Source organism: Pogona vitticeps, chromosome 2 (genome assembly GCF_051106095.1).
Source record: "Pogona vitticeps strain Pit_001003342236 chromosome 2, PviZW2.1, whole genome shotgun sequence".
NCBI lineage: Eukaryota > Metazoa > Chordata > Lepidosauria > Squamata > Agamidae > Pogona > Pogona vitticeps.
Genome location: NC_135784.1, coordinates 138237533 through 138257627, shown reverse-complemented (window position 1 = coordinate 138257627; position 20095 = coordinate 138237533). Strand labels below are relative to the sequence as shown.

Genomic DNA, 20095 nt, shown 5'->3' with positions numbered 1-20095 from the left:
AGGGACCAGGGAAAAACCAGCAAGGGGGAGGGGCCCATGTTGAAGGGAAGCCCTCAGACATGAAACCACCAAGACCTCAGATTTTGGAGGGAAAACCAAAACCAGATGAGAAAGACTCCAAATACAGCAGAAAATGTTATTTCTGTCAAGGAAAGGGCCATCTAATCTCAGAGTGTGAGAAATTAAAGCAGCTAAAGGGAAATGTGCCTCATGATTTGAGTGGAACCAAGCCAAAAGCTGTGTTCTGTGTCCAGAAAGAGCAAAGCTCCTTGCCACTGAGGGAGCCTGTTACCATGGCTACTCAATCTGAACCAGTTACATCTGCTGATCAGGCTGGGGAAAATGGTCCTCTTGTGGAGGTCAAGCGCTGCTTACTAGTGAGAACAGATTCACAATTGTTTGAGACCGCAGGGGTGGACGTAGGAATACTTGACCATCAGTATAGGGGGCTAAGGGATACTTGTTCCCAGGTGACCCTGTGCCATCCAGACATTATTCCTATGAAGTATATAATCCCAAATGAGAGCTTGAAGGTGGCAGGGATTGAGGGGCAGGTGATCTCACTGCCAGTAGCTGAGGTACCTGTGAGCTTTCAAGGCTGGAGGGGAGTTTGGCGGCTAGCGATTTCATCGACTCTGCCAGCAGCCGTGCTCGTGGGAAATGACCTGGCTGAACATGTGAAACGGGTGCTAGTGATTACACGCTCACAAGCCACAACGGGGACAGTTCAGGGGGGTACTGAAGAGCCCGAGGCTGAAGCAGATGAGGGTAGTTCCGAAGCTGTGGTGGAAACCTTAACCACAGACAGCAGATTTGGACAGGAGCAAAAGGCAGACGCCACTCTCCGAAAGTGTTTTGAACAGGTCACAGACACCCAGCTAACACCTGAAACCCCAGCGAGATTTCGTGAGGAAAAGGGAATTTTATATAGAGAGACCCTGATGAATATCTCAAAAGGGGGAGATGGGATCAGAAGTCAGCTAGTTGTACCTGAAAAGTATCGCCCCATGATCTTACAAAGGGGGCACTCTGACATGTTTGCTGCGCACTTAGGGGTGAACAAAACACAGCAGAGAATCACACAAAATTTTTACTGGCCTGAAATAGGGAAGCAGATCAAGGAGTTCTGTAAACAATGTGATGTGTGTCAGAGGCAGGGGAATAACCGTGACAGGACCAAAGCGAAGTTGTGCCCTTTGCCTGTGATTGACACCCCGTTCAAATGTATAGGAGTGGATATTGTGGGACCTTTGCCCAAGGCCACAAAGAGGGGGAACCGGTTCATTCTCACCATTGTGGACCATGCCACGAGGTACCCCGAAGCCATTCCCTTGACTAACATTGAAACTAACACAGTGGCAGATGCCTTGGTGGGGTATATGTCCAGGATGGGATTTGCCTCAGAGATAATCACAGATTTGGGCACATCGTTTACATCAAAGCTCATGAAACGGTTATGGCAAATCTGTGGAATTAGACACAAGGAAACCACTGCCTATCACCCCGAAAGTAATGGGTTAACGGAGAAGTTCAATGGGACTCTGATGTGCATGATTAGGGCTTACTTGGCAGAGAATCCAAACAATTGGGACCAGAAGCTGCAATCCCTTTTGTTTGCTTATCGATCAGTGCCACAAGCCAGTACCGGGTTCAGTCCGTTTGAACTTTTGTTTGGGAGAAGGGTGAAAGGGCCACTTGATTTAATCAAACAAAATTGGGAGCAGATCACCCAGGATGACCCACAAGACGTTGTGACATACATAGACTCTTTAATGAATGACCTAAAGAGAAACCTAGAGCTGTGTGTTTAGTCGTTTAGTCGTGTCCGACTCTTCGTGACCCCATGGACCAGAACACGCCAGGCCCTCCTATCTTCCACCGCCTCCCGGAGTTGTGTCAAATTCATGTTGGTTGCTTCGATGACACTGTCCAACCATCTCATCCTCGGTCGTCCCCTTCTCCTCTTGCCTTCACACTTTCCCAACATCAAAGTCTTTTCCAAGGAGTCTTCTCATGAGATGGCCAAAGTACTGGAGCCTCAGCTTCAGGATCTGTCCTTCCAGTGAGCACTCAGGGTTGATTTCCTTTAGAACTGATAGGTTTGTTCTCCTTGCAGTCCAGGGGATTCTCAAGAGCCTCCTCCAGCACCACAATTCAAAGGCATCAATTCTTCGGCGGTCTGCTTTCTTTATGGTCCAGCTCTCACTTCCATACATCACGACAGGAAAAACCATAGCTTTGACTATTCGGACTTTTGTTGGCAAGGTGATGTCTTTGCTTTTCAAGATGCTGTCCAGATTTGTCATCGCTTTCCTCCCAAGAAGAAGGCGCCTTTTAATTTCAGGGCTGCTGTCTCCATCTGCAGTGATCATGGAGCCCAGGAAGATAAAATTTGACACTGCCTCCATATCTTCCCCTTCTATTTCCCAGGAGGTGATGGGACCACTGGCCATGATCTTAGTTTTTTTGATGTTGAGTTTCAGACTATTTTTTGCACTCTCCTCTTTCACTCTCATTACAAGGTTCTTTAATTCCTCCTCACTTTCTGCCATCAGAGTGGTATCATCTGCATATCGGAGGTTGTTGATATTTCTTCCGGCAATCTTAATTCCGGCTTGGGTTTCTTCCAGTCCAGCCTTCCGCATGATGTATTCTGCATATAAGTTAAATAAGCTGGGGGACAATATACAGCCTTGCCGTACTCCTTTCCCAATTTTGAACCACTCAGTTGTTCCATGACCAGTTCTAACTGTTGCTTCCTGTCCCACATATAGGTTTCTCAGGAGACAGATAAAGTGGTCAGGCACTCCCATTTCTTTAAGAACTTGCCATAGTTTGCTGTGGTCCACACAGTCAAAGGCTTTTGCATAGTCAATGAAGCAGAAGTAGATATTTTTCTGGAACTCTCTGGCTTTCTCCATAATCCAGCGCAAGTTAGCAATTTGGTCTCGAGTTCCTCTGCCTCTTCAGAATCCAGCTTGTACTTCTGGGAGTTCTCGGTCCACATACTGCTGAAGCCTACCTTGTAGGATTTTGAGCATAACCTTGCTAGCGTGCGAAATGAGTGCAATTGTACGGTAGTTGGAGCATTCTTTGGCACTGCCTTTCTTTGGGATTGGGATGTAGACTGATCTTTTCCAATCCTCTGGCTAGCAGCAGAAAACCTGCAAGCTCAGAAGGTCAGACAGAAAACCTGGTATGACCAGAAAGCCAGGGAGAGGCACTTTAACCCAGGGGAGGAAGTGCTTTGGCTTAGGCCCTGCAAAGAGAACAAACTGCAGCTCAAATGGGCAGGACCATACAGGGTCATTTCCAAGATGTCGGATCTGAACTACCTTATAGAGCAGGAGGAACACCAAGCAAGGAGGGTGGTACATGTGAATGCCCTAAAACCCTACTACAGAGGGGAACAGAGGGTTTTATTTGCAATAAAAGCAGCTGAGAGTGAGGAAGCTGAATTACCCTTCTGGGAGGGTAGAGGGGAAGTAAAATACAACCCAGATGAGGTAAAGATCAGTCCTGCACTCACCCAAGACCAGCAGCAAGAACTAAAAGTGCTGCTCACCAAATATCAAAAGGTGTTTTCAAATAAGCCGGGGATAGTGAAGGGAGTGATGCATCGGATCCATACAGGGGATGCAACCCCACAAGCAGTATCCCCATACCGAGTGACGGGACCCTATAGGGACAAGGTGCGGAAGGAGCTGGACGAGATGCTTAGGGAGAACATAATCGTCCCCTCTTCTAGTCCTTGGTCCTCTCCGATAGTCCTGGTGGACAAGCCTGATGGGAGCATTAGGTTTTGTGTAGATTACCGGAAATTAAACCGCGTAACCACTCCTGATGCCTATCCAATGCCCAGGCTAGACAACCTGATTGAAACCATAGGGGGTTGTCGGTTCATTTCATCATTGGACCTAGTAAAGGGATACTGGCAATTAAGAATTGATCCCAGGGATCAAGAAAAGACCGCATTTTGCAGCCCTTTCGGTCTCTATGAGTTTAGAGTCCTGAGTTTTGGTCTCAGAAATGCACCAGCCACATTCCAAAGGCTGATGGACCAGACCTTAGCAGGGCTCAGTGACTTTACTGTGGCCTACATTGACGATATAGGGATCTTCAGCAATACCTGGGAAGATCACCTGAAACACCTGGAGATAGCGCTGCAGAGGTTAAGTGCAGCAGGGCTAACAGTAAAGGCAAGCAAGTGTCAGCTGGGTAGCCCAGAAATAAAATACTTGGGTCACATAGTAGGGGGAGGAATGATCAAACCCCTAGAGGCCAAGATAGAAGCCGTTCGTGATTGGCCCAGACCCAACACCAAGAAAAAAGTGAAATCATTTCTTGGGTTGGTGGGCTACTACAGAAAGTTCATCCCGAGGTTTAGCGAGATGGCGACTCCGCTGACCGATCTGACGCGGAAGAAGACTGATGACCGCATCCCGTGGACCAGCGACTGTGAGGAGGCGTTCCGGAGGTTGAAGGAGGCGCTCATCCATTATCCAGTGCTGCGTGCTCCCGACTTCGACCGGGAGTTCATCATCTACACCGATGCGTCTAACAGCGGGGTAGGAGCAGTTCTTTGCCAGGAGGATGAAAATGGTGACCAGCATCCAGTGTCCTACCTGAGTAGGAAACTTCAAAAAGGTGAGAGACATTTGGCAACCGTGGAGAAGGAGTGCTTGGCCATAGTATACGCGATTCAGAAGGCCAAACCTTACATCTGGGGAAGACATTTTGTTCTGTGCACTGACCACTCACCACTGCAGTGGTTAAAGACAATGAAAACCCACAATAGTAAACTTATGAGGTGGGCTTTAAACCTGCAAGATTATGACTTTGAAGTGAAGGTGGTCAGAGGGTCAATGAACTGTGTTGCTGACGCCTTGTCAAGAAGACCCGAAGAGTGAAGACGGCTAAGAAACCATGGACTATGTATATATTTTGGTGACCAAAAGTTAAATGTACTTGTTTATTAAACCTGCTTGGTTTGTATTAATAAAGGTGACTTAATGTATTGTAAATGTTAATGTTAAATGCATAAGTGATATGTTTAACCTAGAGTGTAAGTATGGGTTATGGGATTGTATGTTATAATGTATAACTGTTTGTGTTTGATCCTGGTTGTTTTTTTGGAGAAAAGCACTTTAGCTTTTCCCCCGCAAAACAACTTATAAAGAGGGGAGGTGTCACATACAGCACTGATGGTACCTGTCTGTCATGGGTTTGGAGGGAAAGTTCCATCCTATGGGGAGTGGAAGGCGGGACATCAGGGGGAGGAGCTGTACTGTATATATATTGGGAGCTGATGTGGAGAGTGAGGAGTTGGAGTCTGTGTGTCAGACTGAGTACAACTGTGTGTCAGTTAGTACATACCTGATAGGTTCAGGTTTCTATCTAGGTAGCCAGAACTGTTAGGTTCAGGGTCTGTGCTTTACTGTAAAGGGTTCTGGGGGAACCAAACTGTTGTATGTGTGTGATTGGGACTATGCCACGTTACATTACCCTATTTACCTGATCATTTTGTTTTCCCTGTTTGTTATTTAAATAAACCTTGTTCTTTTGTTTGTTAAAATCCATTCCTGGTCTGTGTGACTCCTTATAGGGAATGGTTGGTGGCAGCATAACTACATGGTGGCATACTCCAGTAGGTCTGGGGTTGTCACACCTTCATACACTGATTCAATTATATTTTGAATCTATCTTCCAGCTACGTGACTCCATTAGGCCTCTGATTTAGAACTGCTTGACTTTTGGCTCCCTTTCCTGTCCGAGTTCTAGTCTTGGTGAAGACAACAAAGATAAGAAGGAATTTTTAAAAAACACAATAATCCCACTAGTTTGAATACTTCAGCAAATAATCTACAGGAGGGATGCATTATGCATTTGGCTGATTGGGGCTAAATAAACAAAAATGCTTTCATCGTCTTAAAGTATATTTTACCCTATGCAGAACTGTAGCCAGTGTTGTATCTTCAGGAAGAATATCAGTTATTTCAGTGCTTATTCTGTTGTCAGAGAATAATTCAGATATTCAAATAGTAATTTAAATGCATTCGAGAAGAAGCAGAAAGCACCTAACAGTATTATTTTAAATGAGTTTTTAAAAATTGCACTTCTTACTTGGTAGATCCTGTTCTTACACAGGGAGTGGGCAAAGAGCAAGACTCTGCATCAGCCTTAGGAACCCAAGCAAAAGAGGTAGAATCATGTAGCCGTAGTCCAACAATGTCTAGAGGGTCACATTTTGCCCTTTCGTACTTTTTACAATCTACTAACATAATCCATTCTCAGTCCAGTTTAAACACTTGCTTGAAACATTTATGAAGAGAATACATACATAAATAAAGGTGTTAACTCCTCAAACATCAAATCTTCTGTGTTCTCACATTTTGACTTTACAAAATGGTTTTAACCTGCACTGAGAGGAATATTTTACAGCAGATTTCCCAATTTCTTGCTCCACTCTAAGTAGTTACATAGTGAACATTAATAAACAAAGCAAGAATTCATACATCTTATATTAGAATTCATACATCTTACAATTATATAAAAAGGAAGTTTTTACAAAAAGAACAAGCTGCAAAGGAAGATGGAGTTATTTAAACCTTTACTGCCAACAGGAACACCCACAGAAACCTTTGCCAAAAATACTATTATGAGAAAACAGGTATCATTGAATGAAAACTCAATACTAGGCATGACTTTGAAGAACCAGACAAAAAAGCCAACTTCCGGGTTTGAGAAGCACAAAAGGCCCACATGCACCTCTAACTTTGAACATCGAAACATGTGAAAGAGCACTGCTTTGTTATGCTGTAAAATATCATTTTTATGAGATGCTGGCAAAATAGGGTTAGGGTTGCTTAGGGTCAGGTAGAGGTCCAGTATGCCATTTGATGCGATCCTCAGATCCAGAAAGCATATTGGACCTGAAGTGACCCTATTTGGTCTAGGAATTCCTGATATCATGGCTTAAGAAGAAAGCCACTTCAGGACATTGGCAAATTAAACAATTCCCCTGTTCCTTATTAGGGCAGTACAGATGCACTGTATCACTTACAATTTGTTTTAATTGAAAGCTTCCTCCAGTGGGAGGAGACAGGATGGGCCAATGAAGAGCTTTTTCTTTTCTGTTCTTTGACTTGTTTTAAAGGTCTAGTAGAAAACTTGCCCTCAGCTGAATCCACCACTGGCTGGTAACCTTCTAAGAGAGAATCATCTGTGCACTGATAAATTAGATTCTCCCTCTCTTTCTCTTCCTTCCCCCCCCCACTCCCCCTTCTTCTACACCAGGGTTCCCAAACTTGGGTGACCCAGGGGTTCTTGGACTACAACTCCAGACACCCCAGTCAATGCTGTTGAGTGTGGAACTTACCATTTGTATGCTAAATCCTTCTTCCTGAAAATCTGAATGTCTCTCTCTCTTTTTAAAAAAATGAATTCTAATCCTTATGAATAGAAAAAAATATGTTTGAATGTGTGACGACCACAACAGGGCAAAACTTATTAATTTAAATAGGAGCCAAGGAGCTAAGGATTTGTGTTTATTAGAAAGCAGTTTTTTTGTGCCACACGGATTCTTGTCTTTTCCTATGACTAGCAACAGCAGAATAAGTTATGCAAAACAGGTGAATATGCAACTTACATAATGGATACAGGCTAGAGAATTTGGGTTGTCTTGCCACTGAATACAAGTTACCACAGAAAAAACTGTGATGTTTTTAGAAGTGCAGTATAAAGCTGTATTTTATTCACACAAACAAAAGTATAAGAGCTATTTATGAAGACAGAATCAACTTACTGCTGCTTTTCCTGTTTCTGATTATCCCACTCTTTCTGGAGCTTCTGTATTATCACATGGGATTTATCATCTGTATTCAGGGACCATAAATCCTTCTCTTCAAGAGGCCTCTTATATCCCTGGACTGCCATACTGTGTTACAGGAAAAAAATAACATACCAGTAACTCAGACCCATTTTGGATAGCTCAGCTACTCTGGGACTAAAAGGATAGTATTACACTATATACCCCACATATATATCAACTATTTAATTTCACCCCACTCCATAGTATCTAGGACAGCTTACCCATGTCCTGATTTCACGTGACTATTCACCCCTTTGTCCTTGTCACACCTCCTATGCTGCCATTAAAGGAATGGGCTGGGTGGAGAAGTCATGCAAGGTCAGTCATGCATGTTTGGCATATAAATGCAGGACCAAAATCAGTTGCAAACAGGAATGGACCCAGTGAATTAATAGAATTTACATAGATGTTGACTTAACAAGTCTCATTCAGTGGAACTACTCTAGCTGGGACCAACACTTGGCTTTACCTCATATTTCCCAGCAAGAAAAGCATTTTTTTTATCTCAGAAGGAAGCCCATAACTCACCTGATCTCTTACACAATGACTAACACAACCTCTGTGTTGCCTGGCTAAATGGAGGATTTGATATATGAAGTCCGATAACTGTTTTGTCTCCGTTCAACAACACCAACATTTAGCATTCTTTAAGCTTTCAGGCCAACAACATATGCTAACAAAGGCCCATAATTTGAGCTGAAACCATGTTAACGCTACAGGAAAGTGGCTGAGGCAGTCTTTCCATGTTTGTGAAATCCAATTTCAAAGGAATCCTGTGCTTAAATCATGAAAACCAATACCAGTAAATTGAGCTAATTTGCGTAATCCTGAAGGTGACAGCCAAGCTGTGAAAACATCTTTTGTTTTCATTGATTAAGAATTCCATTCATCCAGTCACAGGCTATCCCTAATATCTGTTTTTGGCCCCATAATGATAGCTAGAGGGTTTTGAGAAACAGATTTCCTGGCCCACCATCCTAAATAAGCATGTGTTTATATATGAAGTAGACAGCCTAACCCGAGAGCAGCTGATCTTTGAGTGCACAACTAGTGGATCATAACTACAGTGGGGTCTCTACTTAAGAACATCTCTACTTAAGAACAATCCAACTTAAGAACAGCTCCATTTGCTAAATTTTGCTTCTACCTGAGAACAGAAATCCAAGATAAGAACAGGAAAAAAACCTTTCCTGCTCTTTTTTTAACCTTAGGTCATCTTAGGTTAAAAAAAATATCTCCCCCTAGTGGTAGAGTACGTATTAACCAGCTTTGCATTAGTTCCTATGGGAACTAATGCTTCAATGTACGAACGCACCTCTACATAACAAAAAACAAAAAAACAAAAAAACAAACAACAAAAAAAAACAGCCAGAACGGATTAATTGGTTTTCAGTCCATTCCTATGGGATATTTTGCTTCAACTTAAGAACGTTTCAACTTAAGAACACCATTCCAAAACGGATTAAGTTCTTAAGTAGAGGTTCCACTGTAGTTTCTATGGATGGAAAAGAGCAGATACGGATTAAATGGTTTGCAATGCGTTCCTATGGGAAATGCAGATTCAACATAAGAACTTTTCAACTTGAGAACCACCTTCCAATACGGATTAAGTTCTTAAGTAGAGACCCCACTGTATATGCCATATTAATTTAACACAGATTACAGAGCTCTGATTTTGCACATCGCGAGTTGTTGAATGGGATTATCATCTGCCCAACAATTTGTCTTTTTTCTAAAATCAATCTGGATGTAATGATAAAATATTCTTTATTGTGATGGAGGGAAACTTCAGGCCTCCTGGAGTGGTTGCAAAGAGAAAGCTGAAGAATCTTCCTTCTTTATTAGCCCCAATTATGTGAAATAATTAATACATAATGGTTGTTGTGGGTTTTTCAGGCTATTTGGCTGTGTTCTAAAGGTTGTTCTTCCTAACATTTTGCCAGTATTTGTGGCCGACATCTTCAGAGGACAGCACTCTGTGCTCTGGTGTAGTTTGCTTGGGAGTGGACCAGAGTACAGAGTGCTGTTCTCTGAAGATGCCGGCCACAGAGACTGGCGAAACGTTAGGAAGAACAACCTTCAGAACACAGCCAAAGAGCCCGAAAAACCCACAACAACCATTAGATCCCAGCCGTGAAAGCCTTCGTGAATACAAATTAATACATCATTTGGTCTTTCCCTATATGCAGACAGAGAATTGTCAGAATTCTGAAGCAGAAGAAAGCAGGCACCAACGCATGATACAAACGCAGGCTGTGAGCTAGTCCAGTCATTATAATAAACCCTGGTTTATCTAATTGAGAATCAGCCACAGCACATATTGTGCTTAAACACTCCTCTCCCTGCTTCTTTACTCATCCTATGAGAGGGCCCTGAGGTGGAGATCAGAGGCTTTTGTTTGCCTTTTTAAAAACTGGCGACTGTCTGTCGTGCCATCCAAATCCAACAAACAGCAGTTAATCTTAACTTGAGTGTTTTGTTTCAAATAAACCAGAGATAAAATGTAGCACATTTTTTTGAGTCTGGACAAAACAACTTGCAGTTAAAAAAAATGCAAGCCATGATTTGTTACGAAGCCCGAATCAACTCGTTCTTTGCCTTTATACTCTGTACCCATTAATGTTTCTTTCCTGCTCTAGAGTTGTGCCAGTCCTATATTCGGCACTGAAGAACAGATCAAATGATGGATGCATTTTTACGCCTTACTAGAATCTTGGATATGCTAGTTACTGTATGGGACCATCTTCCTAATCTTTGGCATTTACTACCAATTTATGTGCAAACAACAGGTTCGGTGGCAGCTCACTTTCCCTATTTTTATTTCTTACACCTGTGGTATCTACAAACAGAAGAAGCTTCACGTCTGATCCCCAAGGTGGCCAACCATTAATTGCATTTTTTTTCTGGCCCACTCCTAGATGGCACTAAGATCACCACTGACATCAGTGTAACTGCTGCTACTGCTGGAGATGCTGAATTACTCTTTATTACCCTCCTGCCCTTCTTCCATAGACTTCAACTACCCTAGAGAGTTGACTGGAAGTACTACAGATTAACTCATCTCGTTTTAAGTGAAGGAACTCAGCATTAAACAACTATCTATCTTCTAAGTATTAACTGTACTCTTCATGAAAGCCCACAGACACTTTTTCAATCAGTGGGCTAATTGTTTCAGGGCCAGGCAAGCCTGCCATCGTTGGGTGACAAGCTCTGTATTGTTTCTACGTGAGAAATTTTATAAGCCGATTTTGCTCTGCAGTAAATATACCGATGGGTTCAGATACAGCAGATTGCAGCTATGAGTCCCACCTTGAGTAAATTAGCATTTGTTATTCTTATACTGGCGTGCTCTGATCCATGGGGTCACGAAGAGTCGGACACGACTAAACAACAAAATTCTTATACTGTATGTACAGTTTATCTCATGTTTCCTCTGAGGAGTATTAAATAGAGTACACCGCAGTTTCCTTCTCTCATGCTTCCAATACCTGGCAGCCTTAACGGCTGAGCAGAGGTTTGAACCTCAGTCTGCATTTCTCGTTCCAACACTCTCCATTAATCACATGATCTTAACACTCCATGTTAATTACACAGTCGTCCAACCTAAACGACTTCATAAATTGTTTGATACGCAAGGGAAATCTGAATTGTGGAGTACTTTGAATGTGAAGAATTTACAATAGAGATGATAAACGATTCCCCTGTCGCACACTCAGCAATCCTTGATACTCTTTGTACTGCCCTAATCTAACATTGAAGGTGTCACATTCCCTGCCAGCACTGCTCCAGTTCTGAGAAGGATGACTCCGACATCAGAAGAAGCAGGCATCGTGAGCTGTCCCTGTTTTGATCTAAGATCCCCAAATATATCAAGCTGGGCTGTTCAAGCTAAAGCAAGTCAGGGACTTTAAGGGACAGAGCATCTTAAATTCCTCAGGATGGAAAATAGGAAGATGTTGCAGTCACAGCAGCACTATATGATTCACAGCCCCACTGTGACGGGCTCACAAGTATAAGGACAGGCTTCTGTGAGAGGCACTGGGACCCATCTCACCCCCTTCTCTCAGCCCCACCATGGGACGCAACACCCCCTGAATACAAAACCAGAAGCAGCTGGAAAGGCGCTCCTTAACAAACAAACTTATTTTAGAACAAATAAGAGAGGGAGACAGGCTTTAAAACAGTCACACTTCCTGAAGGTTTCCAATAACAGTCTTACTTTTTAAGTGGAAACTGGGTGGGTTTTTTTTGTTTTTGTTTTTTGAGATGGTGATGGGGCTTCTGTGGACTCTAGAGGGTCACAAACTCAGGAGAGAATTGCATCACATGTTGGCCACATCAGCCCTTATCATGAGTTAGTTGCGCTAAAGTCACATCCAACTTATAGTGACTTTAATAGAGCTTCCAAGCTATATGAGATATTTAAGGAGTGTTTTTATCATCAAAGGGACGTGGTGGCGCTGCAGGCTAAACCACAGAAGCCTGTGCTGCAGGGTCAGAAGACCAAGCAGCTGTAAGATCGAATCCACGTGACGGAGTGAGCTCCCGTCACTTTGTCCCAGCTCCTCACCAACCTAGCAGTTCGAAAGCATGTAAATGCGAGTAGATAAATAGGTACCACCTCGGTGGGAAGGTAAAACAGTGTTCCCTAGTCACACTGTCCACGTGGCAATGGAAACTGTCTTCGGACAGGCGCTGCCTCTATGGCTTGAAAAGCGGGATGAGCACCGCCCCCTAGAGTCGGACACGACTGGACTAAAAATGTCAAGGGGAACCTTTACCTTTAACATCACCAACCACCTAATGAATTTTCACAGCTGGGAAGGGATTTGAACCCAGTTCCAGTCCATCACTCTGTGCATTGCACCATACTCAGCATGTTCTTTGTTCCATTGTGGTCACTTGGAGGAAAAAGGTCCCTATCTCTGCCATTCATTCCTAGAGTTGTAATACGTGTGAGTCCTTTATCATGGGATCAACTACAAACATGTATTTCCCACACATATAATTTTACTGGGAAAAGTGTTGAGATGCATTAAGGAGTAGCAACAGTAGAACCATCCTCTATCCTTTTTGAAAGCGTCTTCTGATTGCAAAGAAAACCTTAAAAAAATAGGAGCTTTGTAAAAACAATTAATTTTTTTTCCTAAGGGAAAAAACATGCCCTCTCCTTGGAGAAAAATTGGTTTAACAAATCAACTTCTTTCTTCTTTGAAGAAGCTAGAATGTAACTTTTTTTTAAAAAAGCAATCATTTGGAGTGCTTAAAGTTAGCAAAGATGCAGTTCATCATGTTACACACAAGGCTAGTGTTTCTTTCCTTGCTGCACAGGAATAATACTTTTTTTTCCTGAAAAACTCTATAAAACATGACTACTACAGGAAATGAAACCTGAACCTTAATTGCCAACTCAAACACCAGCCTGTAAATTGTTCCCAATGTCAGCCAATATTTTCAAGACTATTATAGACGCAGTACTGGAGGATCTGTAAAATTAGGTTTTGCTGCTCTGTCTTGTTTCTTGCATTAAAGTTCTGACAGATGGTTCTTAAAACACACACACACACACACACACACCTTTCAGGCTGTGTAATACAAATGCAGATTAACCTAACCCATACTAACTCAACAATCCAGTCCCCTGGATTTCCATGGAGCCTTCTTCCCAATAAGTGTCCCCAGAACGGTACCATTTCTCTCTCTTCCTCCACCTTATTAGGCAAATAACTTCAGATAAATGCAGGGATGGGAGTGTTAATTCCCTCATGCCACTTAGGATTGTTATATTGTACAGGAATGCAGCTAGGCAACCAAGACCACAAAGGGAAATGTCTTGGAATGGTGCCATCCCACTATTGCCATATGCAAAAGGGAAGTTACTGACAGGCTACAGAAAGACTTGAAACAACAGGCTTACCTTGTGAACCACCAAAATGTCACCTTTGAAAGAAAGCCAGAATTTAATTCTGGACAAGGATTCTACAAAAAAAGAATTGACAATATAAAATACTATTAATAAATAATATATATCAATACAGAGGGGTTTTTTTTGGGAGGGGTGGGGTGAGTGGGAGTTAGTCGACATGTACGTATTTTGAAAGGCCACACCACTCACTTGAAACCATTTGCAACATGTTCTTGTATGTATATATTGCCCTGGAATTCTTCCCAGTTTCCCACTGCCTCCGCCCCAAGCTCTCAGCCGTGTTTCAAGACAATGGCTAGATTTCACCATCCAATGTCAGTCAGTTCTGCTTGTACACAGCAGATTAGGAAGCAAAGCTGAACTGCTACCAGATAGTGAATCCAGGGGATCTTTTCACTGGAGCGGCAGCCAAGGGTGGGGGGGGGAAAGGCAGAGCAAGCCAACGGAACCCCCCCCCCCGCTTCGTTGCCAGAAGAGTTTATGAAGACCATATGGTGGAAATAAGGATGGAAGGAAAGTGTTTTGCTTTTACTGCCCTTCACCATCATCTTTCAGAAAGTGTGAAATGCTGTTCTGCTTAGAGGACTATTTTCTCCACGGGCAATTATTAACTGTCACACAGGGAGGAACTGCAACACGGGGCTTTTCCCCCTCTGTATTCCCTGGCCTAAATCCAATCATTCTGTAAACTCAGATTTACTGTTTGTAAGACATGGAATGCCAACTGATCACTGCATTAGAAGCTCTTGAAGAAGACTATAAGCAGAATCTACAAAAAGCTAATCCCCTAAAAACAAACAAACAAACAAAAAACAAACAAACAAACAAACAATCAAAAACAGGCCTGAATCTGGATTCCCCAGATCTGGGTTCAGAAGCACTGAAACTAAGTCTTCACCAAGAGTTTACCACAGATCTTAACCCCTTCTAGATAGGAATACCTTTAAACCCAAGCCCATTCAATTTTCAAGACAGTGGTTCCCAACCTTGGGTTCCCAGAAGCCTTCCTCACTAGCTGTGCTGGCCAGGATTTCTGGGAGATGTAGTCCAAGAGCATCTGAGGACCTAAGGTTGGGAACCATTGACCTAAGAAATAGAGAAGCCACTAGGAAATTACAAGCAACCTGTGTGAGAAATGCACAGTTAGATCATTTTTACCGTATAAAATATTTAGGTGTTGCTTTGGACCCAACACTGACATATTAAAAATACTGTGTAAACATCAAACGTAAAGCTGTTACCAAGAATAGCCTATTAGAAAAAAAATTGGAATTATCTGGGAGATGTCCTCCCAAACCCTGGCCTTGGGTTTTTCTGCTGGTGAATTTGCTTTTCCAGCATGCTATAAATCTACACATGCTAAACGTGTAGATGCGGCACTTAAATGAGACATGGAGACTTATTACTGGGCATATGAAACCAACCCCTCTACATAAGGAATTACTATCTGGAATACTATATGGCTTATCATTTTTATGAGCACCAACGTTCAAGGAGAAGATTGAAATTTAGAAAGAGCTTTTTAAATCTTAGTCCAGCACCAACATTTCGACCACAGGAAGCCAGGCTAGGTCTGTGGAGAGCTAGAACTCTCCACCTGGCTGAATGTATGGAACCAGCCAAGCAGCTGGCACCAGGACATGATGCTAGATGGGATGTGTGGAAAGATCTGAACAGATTCCAAAGTGGGGTTGAACAATCTAAGGACAATTCAGAGAAATGGGGATATTCATCTGTAGGAGCTACAACATGGGAATGTGGAGAAAAACCAAACGACATGACGTCTCTATCAATAATCCTTAGGCATGGAAGAAAATCTTGTTCTGGAGAAACAATACGATTGGTTGGTGCAACACAATTTTGCCCCAAAATTATTTAATGCGTTTTTATAGTATATGATTAATCATGTATTGTTGTATTTTACAGTATATGTATTTTCATTTAATGGAGTTCTGGACACGTTATAAGTGAATATATTAATACAATCCTTCTGTTTATTCCAATGCTCTGACACAAATGAATGAATGAATGAATGAATGAATGAATAAATGAATAAATAAATAAATAAATAAATAAATCTAACTGTTAATCCCAGCTAGGATAGACCCATTGCATCAGTTGCGGAATAGCAAGTCAACACTTAGGCAAATCCATGGATTCAATGGACCTACTCTAGTAAGAACTGGCAGTTGAATTTAGACCTCCTAAGTTTGTGTACAGCAAGGGTTCTATCTCATGAAGAGACACTATCTGCAGACTGTCAAGACATACCCAGCCTTTTAGCTCAAATTCCTAAACCTTCCTAGGGAAGAAAGTTCCATCATTGCGCCCGGGTTTCGCGGGTGTAGCCGCAGGCTGAGGCTTCTGTTTGTTTCTCTCGGCTCTGGAGGACGGTTGGAGCCTCCTTGCAAGATCTGAAGGCCGGCGGGATCCCGGACGAGTGGAGGAGAAGGGGGAGAAGGGGATCGGAGCCGGCGGTAGCCAGGAGAATACAACGTCTGGGAGCCTAGGGAGAACTGGGGTCTTGCCAGGACGCTGAGCCCCTGTGAGCCGGCGCCATGTTGGCGGGTTTCCCTCCTGTATTCAGCTGCCCCGCTTGTTATTTTACATCTAACAAAGGTCCTCATCAAACTGTCCTTCAAGAGCCAGCTTTGGAAGAGACTAAATTTTTATTACCTCGGCTTTTGGTACTTCAGCCCGAGCCTGGAAATATCATCTACTTGGGCTCAGAAATTCGACTTAAGAACTGTAAATCTCACCCCATGAACAAGAACTATAAATCAGCCCCACCACTGAGACTAGCGACAAGACTAAAGGGTGGAAGACTGAAAAATCTGCTCATATGGGGGGGATAGTTATCTGAGTCTTTTATTAATATGTTTGATTGATTTATTTATTTTCTTTATATTCTATTATTTTGATTATTATTATTTTGATTATTTCTGATTACTTTATTTAATTATTGTTATGTTTGATATTCTTGGTTTAAATGTTCCTTATTGATGTATTTTTACTTTAATTTATGTATTGTATAATTTATATAATTTTTACTTTATCTGTAGTAAGTTATTATTATTATTATTATTATTTTCTTTCTTCTTTTTTCTTTCTTCTATCGTCATGGAACGGGGGACCTGCCCACCCAGCGAGGGGCTACAAAACATCTCTGTGACTACGGGTAGAGGGCGATATGGCGTTGACTTCGTCCCAACTCGTGTTAGAAGAACTTTGAACAGATGTTTAAAGGCTGTTCCTTGTTCTGAGACGGAGATCAACCCCCAGTATCGAGGTGGCCAGACCAGCCAGCCCTCTACTCTACGCCTGGTCTTGTTGAATGCCAGGTCTGTATCGAATAAAACCCAATTGATTTACGATCTCATTTTGGAGGAAGATGCAGACCTGGCCTGCATAACCGAAACATGGATTGGCGGAGAGGGGGGTCCCCCTCTAGCTCTCATCTGTCCGCCCGGTTATGCAGTCCAACACCAGGGTAGACTGGAGGGACGGGGGGGGAGTAGCCATCATTTATAAGTCCACCTTAGAGGTAGTTAGGCGCTCCTTGGTGGTAAAGCCAGGTCTTGAGGCCCTCCACGTGTGGATTGGGGCTAGGGACGGTATTGGGATCTTGCTGGGTTACCGTGCTCCCCGCGACCCAGCCATTTCCCTACCGGAGCTGGCGGACTTTGTCTCCGCGGCACTGTTGGGTTCCCCGAGGCTACTGGTACTGGGGGACTTCAACGCGCATGCGGGGGCAGGGACTTCCGGTCCAGCTCTTGAGTTCTTGGAGACCATGGCCTTCTTGAACATGTCCCAACATGTCAACGGCCCTACACATGTGGGCGGCCATACATTAGACTTGGTCTTTTCCACCAATGGGAGCGAGAGTGGTCCGATGGTGACTGACCTTGAGTCGGTACCTCTGTCATGGTCGGACCACCACCTAATAAAATGTACCATCAAGATGGCTCTCCCCCCTCGCAGGGAGCAGGGACCTATTATTATGGTCCGCCCTCGAAGGCTACTGGATCCGATTGGATTCCAGGATGCCATGAGAAGTAAAGAACAAATTTAAGGAACTAGATTTGGTGGACAGAGTGCCTGAAGAACTTTGGATAGAGGCTCGTAACATTGTCCAGGAGGCAGCAACGAAAACCATCCCAAAGAAAAGGAAATGCAAGAAAGCAAAGTGGCTGTCCAACGAGGCCTTAGAAATAGCAGAGAGGAGAAGGGAAGCAAAATGCAAGGGAGATAGGGAAAGTTACAGAAACTTGAATGCAGACTTCCAAAGAATAGCAAGGAGAGACAAGAGGGCCTTCTTAAATGAACAATGCAAAGAAATAGAGGAAGATAACAGAAAAGGAAAGACCAGAGATCTGTTCAGGAAAATTGGACATATTAGAGGAACATTTTGCGCAAAGATGAACATGATAAAAGACAAAAATGGGAGGGACCTAACAGAAGCAGAAGACGTCAAGAAGAGGTGGCAAGAATACACAGAGGAATTATATCAGAAAGATTTGGATATCCCGGACAACCCAGACAATGTAGCTGCTGACCTTGAGCCAGACATCCTGGAGAACGAAGTCAAGTGGGCCTTAGAAAGCCTGGCTAACAACAAGGCCAGTGGAGGTGATGGCATTCCAGTTGAACTATTTAAAATCTTGAAAGATGATGCTGTTAAGGTGCTACATTCAATATGCCAGCAAGTTTGGAAAACTCAGCAGTGGCCAGAGGATTGGAAAAGATCAGTCTACATCCCAATCCCAAAGAAAGGCAGTGCCAAAGAATGCTCCAACTACCGTACAATTGTACTCATTTCACACGCTAGCAAGGTTATGCTCAAAATCCTACAAGGTAGGCTTCAGCAGTATGTGGACCGAGAACTCCCAGAAGTACAAGCTGGATTCCGAAGAGGCAGAGGAACTCGAGACCAAATTGCTAACTTGCGCTGGATTATGGAGAAAGCCAGAGAGTTCCAGAAAAATATCTACTTCTGCTTCATTGACTATGCGAAAGCCTTTGACTGTGTGGACCACAGCAAACTATGGCAAGTTCTTAAAGAAATGGGAGTGCCTGACCACCTTATCCATCTCCTGAGAAACCTATATGTGGGACAGGAAGCAACAGTTAGAACTGGTCATGGAACAACTGAGTGGTTCAAAATTGGGAAAGGAGTACGGCAAGGCTGTATATTGTCCCCCAGCTTATTTAACTTATATGCAGAATACATCATGCGGAAGGCTGGACTGGAAGAAACCCAAGCCGGAATTAAGATTGCCGGAAGAAATATCAACAACCTCCGATATGCAGATGATACCACTCTGATGGCAGAAAGTGAGGAGGAATTAAAGAACCTTGTAATGAGAGTGAAAGAGGAGAGTGCAAAAAACGGTCTGAAACTCAACATCAAAAAAACTAAGATCATGGCCACTGGTCCCATCACCTCCTGGGAAATAGAAGGGGAAGATATGGAGGCAGTGTCAAATTTTATCTTCCTGGGCTCCATGATCACTGCAGATGGAGACAGCAGCCCTGAAATTAAAAGGCACCTTCTTCTTGGGAGGAAAGCGATGACAAATCTGGACAGCATCTTGAAAAGCAGAGACATCACCTTGCCAACAAAAGTCCGAATAGTCAAAGCTATGGTTTTTCCTGTCATGATGTATGGAAGTGAGAGCTGGACCATAAAGAAAGCAGACCGCCGAAGAATTGATGCCTTTGAATTGTGGTGCTGGAGGAGGCTCTTGAGAATCCCCTGGACTGCAAGGAGAACAAACCTATCAGTTCTAAAGGAAATCAACCCTGAATGCTCACTTGAAGGACAGATCCTGAAGCTGAGGCTCCAGTACTTTGGCCATCTCATGAGAAGAAAAGAGTCCTTGGAAAAGACCTTGATGTTAGGAAAGTGTGACGGCAAGAGGAGAAGGGGACGACCGAGGATGAGATGGCTGGACAGTGTCTGCGAAGCAACCAACATGAACCTGACACAACTCCGGGAGGCAGTAGAAGACAGGAGGGCCTGGCGTGCTCTGGTCCATGGGGTCACGAAGAGTCGGACACGACTAAACGACTAAACACACACACACATGAGAGGGGTTACGGCTGACCTGGCTAGCGCTCCTGTCGAGGCTCTGGTCGATGCCTGGTTCACTGCCGCGACTAGTGCCGTAGACACGATCGCGCCTAAACGCCCTCTCCGCCGCAGAGATCGCCCGGCGCCCTGGTTTACCCAGGATCTCCGGACATCGAAGCGGGTCAGGAGACGGCTAGAGCGCAAATGGAGAAAGGACCCGACGGTT

The 20095-nt window shown here is 43.5% G+C and overlaps 1 protein-coding gene across 3 annotated transcripts in view; it reads right to left on the bottom strand.

The window, feature by feature from the left end:
- The window catches only part of ABCC3 (ATP binding cassette subfamily C member 3), a 96935-nt gene that overhangs the window by 53207 nt on the left and 23633 nt on the right, over positions 1-20095 (bottom strand). For 2 of the 3 annotated variants that reach the window (XM_020815083.3, XM_078384224.1), the window contains 2 exons: positions 13788-13849; positions 7805-7936 (listed from right to left, as the gene is read on the bottom strand). In XM_020815083.3, the coding sequence (XP_020670742.3) occupies positions 7805-7936; positions 13788-13849 (194 nt within the window). Of the gene's footprint in view, positions 1-5668; positions 5783-7804; positions 7937-13787; positions 13850-20095 lie in introns of those variants that run through there. The other variant, XM_078384226.1, reaches the window with a different exon arrangement.